Source organism: Acipenser ruthenus, chromosome 15 (assembly GCF_902713425.1).
Source record: "Acipenser ruthenus chromosome 15, fAciRut3.2 maternal haplotype, whole genome shotgun sequence".
Taxonomy (NCBI): Eukaryota; Metazoa; Chordata; class Actinopteri; order Acipenseriformes; family Acipenseridae; genus Acipenser; species Acipenser ruthenus.
In genome coordinates this window covers 21853260-21871501 of record NC_081203.1, presented here as the reverse complement: position 1 = coordinate 21871501, position 18242 = coordinate 21853260, and the positions used below count along the sequence as shown (strand labels likewise).

Here is an 18242-nt window from a genome sequence, read left to right as displayed (position 1 = left end):
GTCAGTAAGTGCAAAACAGTGAAATATAACTCCATAATATATCTCCTCTGAGATTTTACTCAGCAGTAAGTGATCTCCATCCTTTATGGGCGTCCATTAAACTTCACTTTATAAAACTCTATGATATTCATAGAAAATGCGATTAGCAGTATCAAACTGTATTTTTACAGTACCTGCAGATAATAACCGACTATAAACTTACTAAAGACACATTGAAAACAAGCTTGCCCTGAGGGTTAAGTGCAATCGAATTAACCAAACTCTTGTGGTCAAGCGCAAGTTAACAAATATGCTAAAATGAGTACAAAGTTCATGTAGTAAATATGGTATCCATAGTTCCCCAATTAGGCCAGCAGAGGGCACGAGAGAAAAGGGTCTATCTATGGTATATGAGAACAGTAACAGGAAAGAGAGGGGTTTTAACTGTTTGACTAGTTTGGAAAATAAACAGTAATAGGACTTTTGTTCAAAGCATATAAACGATGAAAAAGACTTTGCTGAGACTTCCAAAGTTCAAAAACACCTTTTTCAACTCTGCAGCAAAGAAAAGGCTTCCCGACCCATGTTATTTCCAAGGTCACAGTTTTGTTATCAGCGCTTGTATATGAAACAGACTTAAAAAGAGCTTGTATCTTATTAAAATGCGTTCTGAAATATATGCAGATGTAATAGAACTTGTAAAGTTTAATTAACATTTAGATGCAAATTTAATGGGAAACTGAGCAACCAAGTAAAATATGTCACAGACTTTTTTATTTTAAATTTCTCCCAGCTTACTGCAATATACTAGGCATTATATTTGTTTATGTATGCAAATGACCAGCATGGCCCATTTCCTTGATGCAATACACAATGCCATCTGAGATACTGTGCTGTTAATGGTCTTCAGCTACCATGAAATACAACACGGTTATCTAACTCAAGGACAGCAAATGCTCAGCCTTTAAATCAAACAACATGAAAACGTTAAGGGGTGGCGGTGCTGCAACAACATATCGAAATGCATCGAAGTATGAATTCTGAATTACCCAGGTTACTTCAGGGGCTGTACAGACTAATGTAAGGGCTTCAGTGTAATGAAACAGTATTATGAGTTTACCTTCAGATATCCAAAGCCACCCCTCATTACTGTAACACAATAATTACCTGGTCGATCATGTTCCGAGCTTCCTCCACCTCTTTGTCCTGTGATTCCGTCTCGATGGTGTAGGTCCCTGCGTCACTCAGGCTGTCGTCCTCCTCGTTCCGGCCCAGTTTTCCTGGTTTCATGTCCAGGGACCGGACTGCAAGGGGAAACGCAAGAGGGGCAGCCAGGGATCCAATTGTCAAAAATGGGGCGACAGGCTGAGAGGGGGGGGGAGTTGGAAGTTGGGGAGGAGCAGACTCCATCACCGGGGGAGCAGATACAGGCTGAGGGATTGGTTTTTCAGGGGCGGGGGTAGCGACGGCTAGAGCAGTGGCACTTTGAGCTTTCAAGAACTCGGCCGCAAAGTCCTGGGCCAGCTTGGATTTCTTCCCCACGCTGCCAAAGGGCTTCACGGTCACTGGTGTGCGGGAGGAGAACAAGGAGGAGCCTGAGCTGAGACGGTCTTCTGTCTTCTCTCGTTTGAGTGAGCTGGACCTCTGGGGGCCTGCTGCGCTCTTCACCGGCCCGCTTGTGTGTTGCGTCGTGGCTGCGGCCACTTTGCGTTTTTCCAGCTTGGCTTTGAGGGCGGAGTAGGAATCACCGTTCACGGAATTGTGGGTGAAGGACTGCGACCTCTTCTTGCGGGGATTGTCATCAAAGAACTCTATGACGAAGGCCTGCTGGTTGAGCGACTCCTGGGTTTCCAGTTTGGTTTGGCTCTGGAGAGAGGAGTGAGACTCGGGAGGCGAATGAAGTGGCTCCTCCTCGGGAGTGGCCTGCTTGTTGGGCTTCTCTGACAGGATGGGGTCCTCCGAGTCGCTCTGGGTCCCGTCTTCATGTCTGTTGACTGCAAGGAAAAGGGAGAAATAATAAAAAAGGCAGCTTATATAAAGCTACAGCTGGAAACAGCACTGGGTTCCTTTATCTTGAATGCTCATTCGGGTGGCTGGGAACTGTGAATCAAGTACTAGTGCAGTTTGATTCTGCACTCTGTAGCTTTAGTTATACAGTATATAATGTGTGTGTGTGTATGTGTATAAGTGAGTAAACTGATAAATACACTCACTGCCTTGCAACATATTATATTAAGAGATGAATACGTATACCTCACTGTGGCAATGTGCCCCGTCCCTGTGTGCATTTGTATGTTGCGTGCGTGTGTTAATGTTGGTGTATAGTCATTGGTACACGGGATATAAACGGGTCTGTGTTTCACGTATATTTAAAAAGTGTAGATTTGTATTTAGGCACGAGGAGAGCACAAATCACTTCACGTGCTGGTTAAATGTAATATGTGAGCACGGGGTTGCACAGAATTAATTCACGTGCTGGGATTCAAGTGAATAATTAATTAGTAATTGAATCCCAGCACAATAGTATATATAGACGCACATTTCTTGCACTCAGGGTTAGGTGTTCGGTGAGTGGAGAACGAGTGTGGAGAAGGAGAAACTAAATAATAAGAACGGAAGAACGTAAATATAAAGTAAATAGTGTTTTCACTCACCGTGTTTGTGTCTGTGCACTGTTTAGTTCGTTTTGTTTGTCTTTTTATTTTGGCATATAGTGCCGTGTCCAGTGTTTTTGTCTGTTCCAACCTTTTATTTTCTGTTCTGTTTATTAAATGCTGAGCGCGATCACGCGTTCAGCCTCACCAAAACCCCATCTCTCTGTCGTTTGTGTTCCTGTTTCTGGTCTGACGCCACCCACTCCGGCCGTCTTTGTGACACTCACTCAGACCCATTACTCTCTGTATACATTGGTATTCCTGAACAGAAACTCACCCCACTTGCATTCAAAAGGTTTTAATGGCAATCCACCCCAATGCAATGAATACTACCAAATTCAATGGAGAACCATTATAGGCAGCCACCTTTGTATAGCATATTGTTGTTATGCAAATTAAACTCAATAAGAGGATAGGTAATTGGACCAGAACCAGTTGTTAAATATTGGCCAACTGAGGATCATACTTATTTTCCCATTAAAGCAGGAGACGTCCTTAAAACTGAAAGCAAGTCACGCTGTATTTGACTCCAGCTTATAAAAAGTAGTAACGAACATGTTCAGTAATCGATTAAATATTGAACCGTGGCAGATTTGTAGGAATAGGTTAAATAGCTCATGATCAATAACACTTTTCAGAAAAAGAAACAAACACCTGTAATTGATACAAACAGCTCTTACATTAAAGGGGCTAAACCTCAACCAAGTGTTTTATCTTTAAGACTGCAACATGATTTATGACCTGATGGCTTCCAGGGATGTTACATTCTGCTGAGTTTCCTTAACCTTTAAACTTGAGCACAGTTAAATGTTTAAACTTCAGCATATCTGGACTGCTGGAAAGCACTCAGTACAATGTACCCTTACTAGTTTGGGTAATGTTGAAACATTTAAACTCCAAACTTATCTCCATTCAGCATGTTCTTTTTATTTTATTACAATTCACAGACTCCCGCCTAGTTAACTTAAAATCGACCAAGCGAGTGAGAAAAGTTAGTAAGAGTGGAAGAACCGCCTACCTTGAAGCGTCTTGATGTAAACGGGCAGGTCGCTCTTAGTGCTGTACACATTGTCGCAGGGGGGCTTCCTCCTCATCAAACTGGGATCGCTGTGGACCAGCCAGTCAGCCACCTTGCTCTCCGCTGACATCACCTCGGTGGGGGCTGCCGCCAGGTCCTTGCCAAACTGCCGCTGGCGCAAGGAGAACTTGGTGACGTGGTCCCTGATCTTTATCTTGCCAGGGGTGCAATTGTCGAACTCGATGGTGAACGAGGCATGGCTCTGGACCACGGGGGGCGTAGTGGCTGGGACAGGGGAGGAGGCAGCGTCGGTGTCCTTGGTGGGGATCTCGTGCACCTCGGCCTCTGGGGACTTGTGGTGCTGCTGGAACTCCTTGGTGGGGATTTCGAAGTAGCTGGGCTCCCGGCGGTAGGAGTAGATAGATTTACCCTGGGAGTCCCTGTAATCTGCAATGGTCCCGTTGACTTCTGGGTCAAGTCTGGCCGTCTCTTTCGGGCCCTCTGTGGGTAGACAGCAAGCACAATCCGTGTGTAAATGCTATTTGTGAAACTGGGTCATGGTTTTGTCACAGTCACTAAGCTTCCACGTACCTGCCCCAGAAATGTTTTGATTATTATCTAAATCAAAATTGTACAAGATATGGATCTGGGTGTTTAGGTATGTGTATGTGTGAGTAATTTTAAGATCCAATCCTTGTTTAAAAGAATATTGATGGGAACCAAGGCAACAGAATCCCTAAGAAACCTTGTCAGAAAGCAGTTCCTGTTAATGTGAAAATGTAAAACGGTAAAATGAGATGGGTGAAAAGGGAGTGAAATATTCTGTTTTTTCTCACGGGTGTAGATTTTTTCAAAATAGAAAAATGGAACAGGACTGACTTCATGGAGAAATGTTACTGGAAATGTTAGGTTAGCTTTTAGTTTTTTGGTTATTATGACTATATCAGGCTCCAAGTCTATAATTATACATAGAAAGCAGGCACTCAGTCATACAGGAACTTGTGGCTGTACTTTTAGTTTCAAGGATAAACAACGTGTTCAATGCTTAGCAGAAAGTCATCATTTTTCACTGCAAGCAATACAGTGGGAATTTGAATGGACCACGGCTCCAGACTCAGAAGCTCAATTTGAGTTCAGTCAATATTTACAGACAATTGATGGAATTTTATATTTGAACCAGTGCTTATTAGGGTCATCTGTCAGGACTATAGTGGTTTTGTTATCTGAAACAAGTCACAAGTGCCATCTCAGGGCACACACGGTTAACATGTGGTCTTATCAGAAAAGGGGATGACGGGAAAAGCTACAGAATGAAGATATTAATTATAAACTATGTTGATTCTACAGACCTCTGCTCAACATCCACCCCATGAACATCCCCTGCTTTAAGTAATGCTGAATTGTGCTAAATGACGTGGTGGTTGTGTGGGTGCTAGTTTGAGACCACCAACTAATTGTACTTGTGGCCTCAGTCAGATTCAAAAGGCGAGAGACATGAAATGTACGTAAAATATGTAACTCTAACCGTTTATCTGCCATGATCAAGCTCTTTAGCAATGTGTAGATTTGATAAGCCTCTCTTACTGTCATTTCCCTCTGTGTTTGCGGCCACAGCAGCCTCTCCTGTGCTTTGTTTTGCCACTGCTGATACACTCTGATGACCCGGGAGCAGCCTATTAATAGGACTGGCATTGCTCCTGTGGCTCTTTCGAATGCTGTTATCTCTGTATTTGACTGGTAGACTGTTTTTAATTGTGCTGCTTCCACAGCTTTAAAAGTGTTGCAGGGATCACATGTCACATGACCAACCTACTTTCCATCTCAAAATCAGAGTGATACAAAGTCCAATTGGGTAGACCGATCCTAATAAACTGGCTTGGCAGTGTACATGGCCTTGTATAGGGATTTCATAGAAAGGTTCTGCTAATAATTGCAACTTCTACTGGAGGTATCAGAATCCGAGATGGCTGCTCCATATTAACAGTCACCCAGCAATCATATTCTAGTATAAAGCTGAACATGATTGAGGGACACTGCATCTTTAAATACATGGCTGAAAGAAGTGATTTTTCATCGCAGTCACTTGTGTTGGGGGGGATCTGCTTTACAATTCTGTGGGCAGCCAATGCAAAGTCCTCAGAGGGTACATGAGTAATGGCTTTCGTGTCAAGGCATTTTAATCACGTACTTCAGGATTTATGGAGCATAGGGCTTACAACACTAAATGTAAATGTCAATGATGTGTGGACACAGAATGAATTGAACATATCATCATGAAGCAAAGACTCACAATTTTTATGAAATTATGAATTTTTTTAATGAATTCAAGTTTTTTTTTTTGTTTTTTTTTTGCATTGGGGGTTTAGTTTAAAAAAATAAATAAATAATTAAAACCGCATTGCTAAATAATACTATAATTAAATAAAATACCATAAACCCCCTTTTATTCACGTGCCAGTCATATGAGCTAATCCTGCTATTCCTATTAAACCGTTCAAACCTGAGAAACAACCTGAAAGTGCTATCAACATAAGGTGCCTCACCAGACTGTATTTCCTCTGGTCGTGTCCCATCTGCGGGCGGCACTTTGTTTCCCGCGTCGTCTTCTCCCCACCACGATGGCTGGCCGTAGAGAGGCGTGGGGCGGGATGTGCTAGTCTCTGAACAGAGTGAAAGTGATTGCCATTAGGTACTGGATCTATTTACACACACACACCTTTAGCACTGCATGGAGCTTCACAATATTTATTCAAAGCCACTCTTTAACCGGACATGCTTAAGTACGAGTACAATGAATCTGGAGGGACTCCAAGACTAAATCAATCAATCATTTATTTATTTAACCAGGCACAGCGTGACTTATCTCTAACAGCGGTGATCTGGGGAAGAGAATGGAGAATGTATTTTATTAATATTACTGCGGTAATATATAAAATACAGGTCTGAACCTCAAAATAAAAAAACAAGTAACCGCACCCCATGTTGCCTTGAACCTCCTTAGGGCCATGCCATGTGAAAAAATGTAAGAAAGTGAACATTTACACAAAAGTATATCCGTCATCAATAATGAATCGGAGGGCTGGCCTCACATTCTTCATTCTTGGACTGGCCATGCACAAACTGATGCACTGATCAGATATTTCTATATGTATATTTCAGGCATGGTCAAGCCAATATTATAAAGGTCCAGACTTCTTACTTTTGAATACCCCAAGCTTTCAAACATTTGCACTAATAGAAATATTTTGTTCGCTCAACTACAGGTGTCTTTTAGTCCTTTGTGGTGGAATCACAGCAGACTCAGTTCCCTCAATCTGTCTTCATAACTCTAGCCCTGGGATTAGTCTAGTTGCTCTTCGTTGGACTCTCTCCAAAGCCATAAGCAAAGGCTTTATGATTTGTGCTACTGTAATTGTGAACCCTGGTAACTTTACACTGTCTATCACCTGCATCCCCATACCTGACTAGCCTGCTCCAATACACCAGATTATTAGCGAATATTGGGAATTCATCAATTAAATTAATTTTTAATTTAAGGGAATTGTTTCGTCTTAAGTGTGTGTGTTAAACTAACACTTAGTTTTATTCAAAGCTATACGGTTGTTGCAGAGACTTGACATTGAAAAAAGCTTTTAGTTGAAACGTTTGTCATTGAATTTTAATTTCATCTAGTATTTCTAACTTAGCAGTTTCCTATCGCAAGAAGACCCTGATTATCAGGCTTTATCTTGGTCTGTATGTTTTTGCCATCCCGACACATTCAACTACCAGACTGTAAAGCCCTCTAATGCTAAAACTAAAAAAAAAAATGGATAGAAAATACTTGGATATAAAAGCTCTAAATAAACTGAGAATATAGAAGTTTAATAGGAATATAAGTGCAGTGCACATAAATGAAAAAAACATTCTGTTTTAGATGCAATCTCCTAAAGAAAGAAACTACAAAACTATGCTGGATTTAATACCAACAGGGGAGAAGGGTGACTGCCACGTTTCACTGAAATACAATCTCGGGGCCCCTTTCCTGCACCAAGCACTTCTGACACAGTGTTCCATTAGGTTGGCAGTAGGCTGGCAACTGTTTCATCCTTTACTTTGTAAACAGTTAAACTGAGAAAGTCCCTGTGTGAGGCTGTGTGCAGATTAATTCTGCACTTGAGCAGATTACCAGAATGTGCTCCTAAACAACAACCACACAAACAAAACAAAACAGCTAGCACAACAAAAACACACTATAAACAGTTGATACAAACCAAGCCCTTGCCCAGCATTGTCTAGCTACGGTAGCAGAATTTTTGCATGTACTCGGAAGCATCTGGATCAGTTAAGTTAATGTAAAAGCAGGGGTGGCCAAAGTTGGGCCTCTCAGTCCTGTTCTTTGTTCCAACCCTGGTCTAAATTGTTTAAATGGACCAATTAAACCTCCACCCAGTGGAATGGCCCTGCAGGACTGTGAATGGACATCCCCAATGTAAAGGTTGCCAAGTCATTATTTTGGGCTGCTATCTGAAAATTGCCAATCAATAACTATTTAACTACAAAAGCTGTTGATCAATAATTCAACTTGCTATGTCACTCTGCAAGGAAAACAGGCAAGCCCCTGCTATACTTGCAACAGCCGGTGGTTATAAAGGTTACCGGGAACAGTTTGGCATCGTGGTACGTTGATGTGCTTAATTTACTGTTTTTGAATCACATTAATTAAAATCTGAGAACTTAAAATTGCTATCAAGATGGACATCAGTTTAGCATTGCACATATATTGCATGTATTTGTTTTACCAGCTAGCAGTAATAATTATTTCTAACTCCTTCCAAATGTTAAAGTTGATTTTACAAACACTCTACGGAGAACATGACCTCATTGTGACTGGCATCCTTCTACAGAAAGGTCAAACCGCACTGATTAAGAGTACCAGGCAAAGCAGGCAAAATAGCAGGAGGAGGAAAGGCTAAAAGGGTCTAGCAGAGCAGCTTGGATTTCCAGCCGCACACAAACTTAAACAGACAGCTTAGTAGCAATGATTTAGTACTGCTGAACTCGGAGCAGCTCTGGTCACATGCTTGGAGGATTAGGGGTTTGCAGTGGTTCCTATTCTCAACCAGCTTGCCAGACTGCTTTTGTTTAGCATATTCACATAAACAGAAAAACGTGAATTGGTCTGTGTTTATACAAGTATTCCTTAAACAAGGTCATGTTAAAATCTTCTAATAAAGTGCCTCATGACACCAATTAGAAATAGTACTTCAAGTTGTTTGTACAGTTGCCACTTCAATATAGATCAAGAAGTCTATGTAAACCCTTTAAAACTAATCTCATCAGTGGATCAGTGCTCAAACCACGATCATTACCTGGATGTTCGCAAGATAACATGTTGATCTGTAGATATTAAGGAATGCTCTGTCTACGTAGGTTTTAAACAGTCAGTGTTTCTTAACAGTACAAAGAAAGGGGAGGTATTTTTAATCCCTACATGTACCAGGCATCCTGGCCAGCCTTGTAGTTTATTTAGCCTACAATAAAGAAGAATTTGGAGGGACTTGACTGAGGTCTTTCAAATCTTAAAAGGAATTGAGTTAACCCTAACAAAAAGGTTTTAAGCGCAGTACAGAAACCAGGACCAGAGGTTACAGTTAGAAACTAACCTGAGATATAATTAGGACAGAGGGGTGTGGTGAGACTATGGAATGGGTTTTAAGACTTGACAAAGTTTTGAGATCAGCTACTAGGAACCGGACGAACACTGATGGGTTGAATAGCCTCTCTCATTCATACATTTTCTTAATGTCCTTATGATATTTAGTGCTTTGTGCAGTTACAGTCAAATGAGAGTGAGTGAAGCAGAAATATGGACATCTACAACGTGTGTACAAAGTTTGGAGCTTAGCAACACAAAACCAGCAACACAAATGTAGTTGTTGACTAGGCAAATGTAGCATTATGACTTTAATAGTCACTGACAAAAGACATGCATGCCTTACAGCAGAATGGAGGTGCAGGGCGTTTACAGTTCATAAGGGAAGGGCACTTGAGTTTAGGACAGGGTGTAGCTCTCAGCTGTAGCTCAAGCGTTCTGGCTCTAGGCCCGTTGTTAGTAAGTATTTAGTCTGGCCTAACCCAAAATGTGTGTGGGGTGTAATGGTTTGGCACAGGGGTACATGAATTGCACATGGTATACAGGTAATCTTTTAGAACTACTACAGTACATCTGGCCTCCTGAGAATTCAACCAAAACACATGTCAGTTTTTTTTGTCACATTTCCAACTAACTTTGGTATCATTTTGGTGAATCGTGTTGTTTGCTTCACATCTGGTGAACCCAAAAGTGAAAAAAAAACATTTAGCAAAATCAAAGCAAAGCTAGCTGAAAAGTCGCTAAAGTCGAGAATTTCTAACTTTTTGGCTTCACGCTATCCCAGACTGTTAAAGTAATTTTTGAGATGTTCTAATCATGCCTGTGATCCTGCCAATCAACCTGTAAATGCATGTTGAGGTAACACACCAAAAAATGATACAGCAGTGGTAACAAGTAATTACTGGATGAATATGCTACATATTTTGTATCTGACAAACATGCAATGAAAAGTAGATGATTTTTTAATTAAATGTCTGCTTAGGTGTACAGATTACGACAATACATGTAGAAATGTTTTCTTGGAGGCCTGCTGTATAAGTAATTACATTCTGACAAGACAGATCGCTTTAAGAGAAGCCAAATTAAGCTCAAGAACGAAAAAAGCTGATTCTCACTGGGTTTCTGCAGTGTCTACTAGGGAAGCAGTCTTTCTCCACAGCTATCTGTATAGTTCCCCAAACACTAGGGGCCTCTGCATGTGATCTTCTTTCTGAAGTCAGTCTAGCTGAACCAGCTCAAATTGAAAAACTGGAACAGAATGCATGTATACAGTTACAAAAGGAACTAAATGCTTTCCCCTTGTTTTAGAGGTATTGCAGGACATTTTTGTGAAAATTTTGTTAGCCGCCCGCTCCAAATTTTGACATAATGGCCGTGGTTGAAAAAGTTATACATTGAAATTGAGTCTAAAAAAAGCAAGCTTGATACTCCGAGAATTGATATTCCTAAACGCCATAAATAAAGTTACCAATTGTTTGTTTTTTTTTTATAAAAAGTTGGGATACTCTCGACCCTTGTTACTCACCCTATTCTAACTGTGCCTATTTACTGTGATCACATAGAGAAATGATCTCAAGCTCTAGAGGTGGGGACCATGACCGAAAACTGTTACAGTGCTAATCTCAGAACAACTTGAGGGGACTAATAAAGAACTTGGATTCACGTTTTCTGTCATTTCTTCTGTCCAGTACGGAATAACACATCTTACATTTTTTGTTACCTTTTACGGATCTTTATCATAAGCTAAACATTCTGTCTCAGATCTTAAGAATTGTGTGCTATACAAAAATGGCAGTACACCAAGCTCGTAGAGGTGGGCATCATGATCAGAAATTGTTGCAATGTCAAGTTACATTTATTTATTTATTTTTTTTAAACGTGATAGTCACTTTTGTAGACAACAGATTTGTGATATGCATCCAATTATACTAATTTCCATTGATTTGCTGATATAAACTCAGATCTCTTAGAGCTGGCATGAACCTATTCCTAGTCACCTTTTAGTTGTCAATGTTGGCCTGCACAATTAATGCAACAATGATTCCAATAATCAATGACTGCTATGACTTTTCTATTTGCGAGCCTCAATTCAACTTTCTTTAACAGTTCTGGTGCCCTAATTGGAGCCTTACATATATATTACATTTCCAGCACACACATGTTTTCAGTTGTATTTTGAAGGCTTTAGTGAAGAATCACATTTTTTTGGATTCTTGATTGTTAATAATATGTTTTTTTTTTTCAATGCCTATATTGTATTACTTTGTATTGTATAATAATAATAATCCGAGTTGCAGTTGAAGGCTTTTGTGAAGAGTCTACACATTGCTTTTAAAGTGTCCAGGGTTTGATCTCAACCAGGTCTTAAAACAATATATATCAAAATAATACTTTGATTGTCATCTGTACAAGTGCAAATACCACACACGCATTCCGCAAGTGGTCTCACGTGTACCAGAAAACAATGCACATTCAACCATTAAAACACCAACTTGTTCTAGACTGAAACTACTTTTCTAAGATTCCTTGAACAGCAGTAGAACTACTTCAAATGCCCAGGCATCAACATTTCATCTTTATACTACTGTCTGCTATGTATCAACAATCAAGAAACTGGATTGCTCCTGCAGTACTAACTCTGCCTAAAGTGCCATTTTCAAGTGTTTTTCAAGGGTTGTGTTTGAAATTAAAACTACATAGGGAAGGTAAACAAACGGATTAGCTTCCTGTTAGTGCACAGAAAAGGCAAAATTATAATACAGCAAGGAATCAGTGAACTTTAGCGGAGCCTTAATCCATGAAATTCCTTTTTATTGTTTATTTTCTAGAAAAGTATTCGGCTAGCAGTACAACACATGTCTGCCGCAAAAAAATCAGTTCTGTCTGCAATATACAGTAACCTCTAAAATGAGCCCATCTGTCGGCAGTGTATGAAACAGAAATAGCAGCGTTTGTCTGCTGGCATCATTCCAAGGGTTTACACAATGGGGACAGATTGACACCATCACATTTAATGAAAATGTGTTTCCTTCACTAGACCAAGGTGGTGTGTCAATGCTTCTTGCAGCATCATTTAAACTAAGCCAAGCTCCCCCCTTCTCTCTCTCTGTCTGTATCAGGGCTGCACGTGGGTTACCTGGCAGTCCTTTGGGGTCCCCCTTCTCCAGTTTAGCCCTGGGGGACTCCGCCCCGCTCTCCGTTTCATCAGTCTGCTCTGCTTTCTTCCCATCCGACGCCTTGATGTTCATTTGAAGCTGGCTTGTGTACTTCTCATGCTGCAGCAGGCGAGGAAACAAAGAAGAGAGAGTTCAGCTTCCCTGAAGATATGTTAGAAATCAATTTAAACTGGCTGGCAGATATTCTTTGCATCAAATGACACAGGCCCACCTTGTTGCTGGTCTTTATGGTGTTGAGATTACAGATCGATTTATTGCTGTGACAAACATTGGTTTTTCATGTCTGAATACTATTATTTTTTTTAGTTAGCTGGAAATTCTTTTTTTACTATCACACCGTATTACACCAAAGACTAAAACTTGTACCCCAGAGTAACGTATGCTTCAGAATACATTTCAATTAATGTTTTGAATATTTATCCCTGCACAATTTTTAACATGTCCGATGTGCTCCAAATTATATTTCAGTATACAATCACAATTGACCATCACAAATAATAAAGTGTTTTTTTTTATCAAAAGAAAAAAAATATATATATAAAAAGGCATACTTTTCAAAATATTTGAAAAGCCGGGGATGTGTTACACACTTTTTGTGTTAATGTCCTGTCCTTCCAATAACTGATACATTCATTTTATTAATAGCATCACCGACTACTTTATAAAAACTGTACCTCACAGCTGCAGGTGAGTTTCAGTCACAATGAGCTGGACAGCAGATGGGACTGACTCTGAAAGAAGGGTGATTGTAGCTGCTGGACTGGCAGGGTCTTCAGTATCGAAGACTGCATCCAAATGTGGATGAACAGACTTCCAATTTCCCTGAAGGAACTGAGGAACGGTCAAGTATCTTTTCAGAAAAATGTGAACCCTTTTTTGTCTTGTCAAGATGAATCAGTCCCGTCTGCCCATGATGGCCCTACACCCTAAGGACCCGTAGTGTTCTGGCTGGTGTTGCAGTTGTATTGCATGCTGCATATACAGAGGACTGCTGTGAACTGAGCTATAGAACACAGCATTCTCCTATGCCCAGACCACAGCCCTTGTCCCAGGACAAAGGGGCTGGTAATCTCATCAGCTCCTTTAAAAGTTGATACCTTGTAGCCTGAATATAGATTATTGTGTCTCTAAAGGTGATAAAAGATAGTCTAAGTTGATAAGTAAACCTTTATCTTCTAAAAGCATTTAACCACCGTCTAAAGCATTATGTACAGACAGTGAGCATCTGGTCACTTGCTGTTTTGTCACCCTAGTTTCACTCCAGGCACATATTGAGAGATTTGGCTTAAAGTCTTAGCCATGACAGGTTACAGCGGATGTGGGGAGGGGTGAGGGGAGCTGCGAGACAGCACTAAAGCTAATTTCATTTGCTCTCAGGTTTAGAAGCATGCTTGGCAGCGGTTTCAGAGCAAGAATCAAAGCATACTGTTAATCCCCATAAAGACCAGATTAGAAGGCAGGAGAGTAAAAAAAACAAACACACACACATGTACTATTATCTGGGAAGCAGAATACCTACCTTTAATGCCTCTTCAGGAACTCTGTGTTGACTCCTTTCCAGAACATAAACATGTGTATGTAAACATTTGTGTTAAGGGAAACATGAATTAAAATAAAATATAAAAAACAAAAACTGTATATAGCAGACTAGTCTGGCAAGCCCTTGTGATTTTATTGAATCTAAACCACAAGCCAAGACCTCCGCTTGGATAAACTCTAGCAATCGTGAAAAAAAGAACAAGTGCAGTCACTGGGTATGGTTAGGTTGACAGCATTCCACGTGTCTAATGATAATTTGACAGTGAGGGAACAGATTTTACTTTGAGTGATTCCTTTCTTTTTAGGTATGCAACACATAACCATATATTTTATTCTTCCATCCACTTATATATTAGGACACAATAGAGAAGAAGTATTGCCCAGCTGTAAGGAACTCACACATTTTCTCACAAACCAATACAGTATATTCCATGTCATATTGTGGCCAATGCTATCCTTTGGAGAAATAATTTATTGCCAGATATGGGACTCTTGTTTACCCAGTTATTTCTCCATTGTTATGTCAATAAATGGCAAACTAGGAGTTAATCTGGTCTTGCCTGGAGGAGTGCTTCAGGTATCCATATCCATTATTGAGACAGTATTCACAGCTGTTCCTCTCCTGAGCTTAGTTTTCATCAACATTTAATGGTCATAGAACCAAAGATTACCACTGGGCATTCTAGCTAATATTTAATTAAGCAGTGATTGTATTTTTCATTATAAAGCATTTGAGACATCTGGGGTAACAATAAGACACCCATCCAAAGACTAGCAGACATACATTAATAGTCTTCACGATGCATACATATTATTATGAAGCACTGATAGGAAAAGGGCTTCTTATTTAGATTTTTTTTTGTTTTTTGAATGAAAGCCTTAAATGGGGTTATAGTTAAACACATAGTTCCAGGAATGATACTTGTTTAATACACTATGTATCTCACATATTCAGGTGCTTTCAAAACTGCACAAGGGAGATTATGTTAATGGAAGTTTACAGAACTATTGTATTAGCTATACTCTCTTTAAGTCTTCAGCATGGGCACACCATGACTGCCACTGGAAAGCCTGGTTCATACTTGAGACTCTCGCATAATTTCTGGTGGAATCAAGGGTCTCCGAGCCTGTGCAACAGGTCGGAATTACGTCATCCACACTCTGTGCGTCTTTTCTCATGCGTCTGAGACCTGAACTCGCATGGGATGGGATGGGATGATGTTGAAAAATGTTAACATTTGCTGTTTGGTCGTACGCTGGGAAGCATCATGGAGCAAGACTTTGAGGAACTTTTACTGGAAGAAGGCGCTTTAACATCCACGTTTATATAACCCCTCACTTAAATATAGAGATGCCCAAAGAAAAGAAACAGCGTTGGCACGGAAAAAACTAGAAAAGGACTGGTGAGAATGTAAAGCCCGACAGAGAAAAAAACAGGATAGATTTGTGAACAGCAAGAGAACCCTTGAAGTAAAGAGTGGAGTCGGAAGCTTGTGGCCACACTTGCTGGGAATTGCCAGTATGCAGTATGTAGTGTGACTGCAAGTCTTTGTGCAAGTGTCACTGGCATCGCATGTGTATTTTTGCATTGAAGCAATGGTCCCAATCTGTTTATCATGTTGTATTTAAAAGTATGAACGACAGCTACGCAGTCAAAAGGGCTGCGACACGATGCGTCCATCGTACAGCAAATAGTGAAGGTGCACAGATTTTATAGCTGTCTCCTGATGTACCGCATTCATCTGCGATAGAAGCATGAACCATGCTTAAGAGAATGCACTGCAGGCACAACCTGCACCTGGCCAGTCTAAATTGCAATGCAGCGCTTTCTCACTTATTTTGTGCGGCTCAAGCTCCCACTCCTTCACGTCCTAGCTGTGCTCTGGTGCTCCCGTGGGTTAGGGAGGCAAAACCAGCAGAGATTGTTTCTCTTCAGCGCGCTACAGCTGGCCAGGCTTGGTGAGCTCAAGCAGACAAAGGCAGGGATGGCTGGCCTTTGTACTCCAGAGGCCTGTAGCTCAATGACACCGGCTCTCGAGTTCCTGGGTATAAGAGAGACAATTGGCTTGGGGGTCGAAGGACACCCACTGACTTTCAGTTCAACTGAGCTGTTGTGGGGAATTGCTACAGTGAGGGAAAATAAATAAATCCCAATAGCTTAACCTTGGCAAAGGAGAAAATGTGTAGGAATGTTTCTTTAATTTCAACAATAAAACACAGTATTCCTTTTTAAAATTGGGGATCTAGGCCATATTGGAAGGAGCAGGATAGTCTTTATACTGTAGATGTATTATAATTATTGTAATGGTGGAAATAGAAAAATGATCTACAAGAAACAAGGCTCTGGTTTGGTTCAAAGTAATCAGGCTTGTGGGCTTTTAAAGCTGATTACACTGCAGTGCCATGTGACAACAGCAAACACTACCTTCACAATCCTGGTGCTGCACATTGGAAAGCTGTGTATGAAAATACCGGTTTTGCAAAGGGAAGGTATTCTGGGAAGAAGAAAGGTTCAATAAAAGGAAGTTCTTTAAATAGTAGGTTGTCAAAATAAATGCAGCTTTTAAAACAACTGTTTACTATTTACTGATGAAATGCTTCCCATGGGAACTAGAGCACTACTCTCAAAAAGTGAGCTCTTTCAGTGGACTACCATGATTATTTCAGACAAACACAAGTAAATAAAGACAAGCACAAGTAAATAAATAACTATGAAATAGTGACAGTGGCACGGCGTGTTCTTCTGTAATGGAACTCCCTGCAATTCAACTAATGCTTTACTGGAGTTCCATTATTACCTTATAACCCTCCACAGCAATTCCGTTATTACTTAAACATAATATGGAGTAAACCCTGTTATTTTATTTGGATGTAGTTAACTGCTACCCACTATTCATTCACTATTTCCTATTTTTATAATCTATTTAAAATTATAAAAATAGACTGCAATGTAATTGTTCTGTGTTCTTGAGTCTGTTGCCTGGCTACCAGCTGCAGCACAGTTTGAAGAAATATCAGTCTTACTAGAAATAGTGGAGATATACTATGCAGCAAGAAAGCCTTGTCCTTTATAAAATCTGACATTTATAAAATAGTATTAAAATGATCTCTGGAGCTCTATGTTTTCTGACATTCCCATATGAGATGTGGCCAGTGGAAGAGACTGAAGGTGTGCTCTTTCACTGTAGTTTTGAGGACTTCAGAAAACTCAAAGCACTCAGCCTCCTTAACATGGAGTCTAGGGAGAACCTGCCACGTTACAGGATAATCTGGCACCATGAGGGCCAAAAATGTTCTCCCAAGAACAAAATTGTGCTTAGCAATAATAACCTTAAAATATACTTCCGTTACATTTTAGCACAGATACCAACGAAGAAGTTCATTTTGGAGGTCAAATGTTAGGGTTTTTTTTTTTTTTTAAAGCAACATTTTTGTGCCAGTAACTAAGTGTTCCTTCAGGATTATTTTATGTATGGCCAACAGCATTGGAACATTTTATAACAGATATAAACGGGAGTCTTACGGCCAAGACTAAATGAGATGACAGTACAAAAAAAAAAAAAAAAAAAACAGGAGGACATATTCCCAGCTGAGCTTGGATAGCAGAAACCCCACCTACAGTGTATCCTACTGCCGATACACTGTAGAACACTCACAGAGGGTCAAAGCAAGGCCCCACACTACTGCTTGAGCTTCACGCATACAGCTTGTAACATCTCAGTATAGCAATTTAACATATTTAGAGGAGTGCCTTTTCAAATACCAGAGTGGCTATTACAATTATGTAAAGCATAGACAGAGAGTCTCTTGCTACTGTATGTGCTTCGAACAGCAGACCTTGTTCGGTTCCAGATTTCTTGTCTAAGCATGCCTGCAAAGCATTAGAAACAGAAAGTTACATTCACAGTTCAGCACGTCAGCAAGACACTTAACTGAATGTAAATAGCAACACTGCACAGTAACCACAATACCCAGTGAAAGGCCTATTCTAGTCACAGTAGTAACTAGATTGTGATGTGAAAAATGTACACAATACTTTGTACTTCAAAACTCTATGAACTGTGATTAAAAAAAGATTTAACGCAGGATTCAAGTTTAAAAAGTAACAAATAACAAAAACTTTGATAAGGATAAGTGACAGTTTTCAGTCACGTGTATTCAAGTAGTCTCACATTTCATTTTTTTAAATACAACATGTAAAACTGTAAGCTATTCGTTAGGGCAAACACTAATTAGATTGT

General features: G+C 40.2%; 1 protein-coding gene across 4 annotated transcripts in view; it reads right to left on the bottom strand.

Moving 5' to 3' along the window:
- LOC117422420 (centrosomal protein of 170 kDa protein B-like) overlaps positions 1-18242 on the bottom strand; it is a 54825-nt gene that overhangs the window by 17730 nt on the left and 18853 nt on the right. For all 4 annotated transcript variants that reach the window (XM_058987443.1, XM_058987444.1, XM_058987441.1 and 1 more), the window contains exons 5-9: positions 13982-14040; positions 12423-12561; positions 6195-6311; positions 3652-4152; positions 1147-1973 (exon numbers count right to left, since the gene is read on the bottom strand). In XM_058987443.1, the coding sequence (XP_058843426.1) occupies positions 1147-1973; positions 3652-4152; positions 6195-6311; positions 12423-12561; positions 13982-14040 (1643 nt within the window). The remainder of the gene's footprint in view (positions 1-1146; positions 1974-3651; positions 4153-6194; positions 6312-12422; positions 12562-13981; positions 14041-18242) is intronic.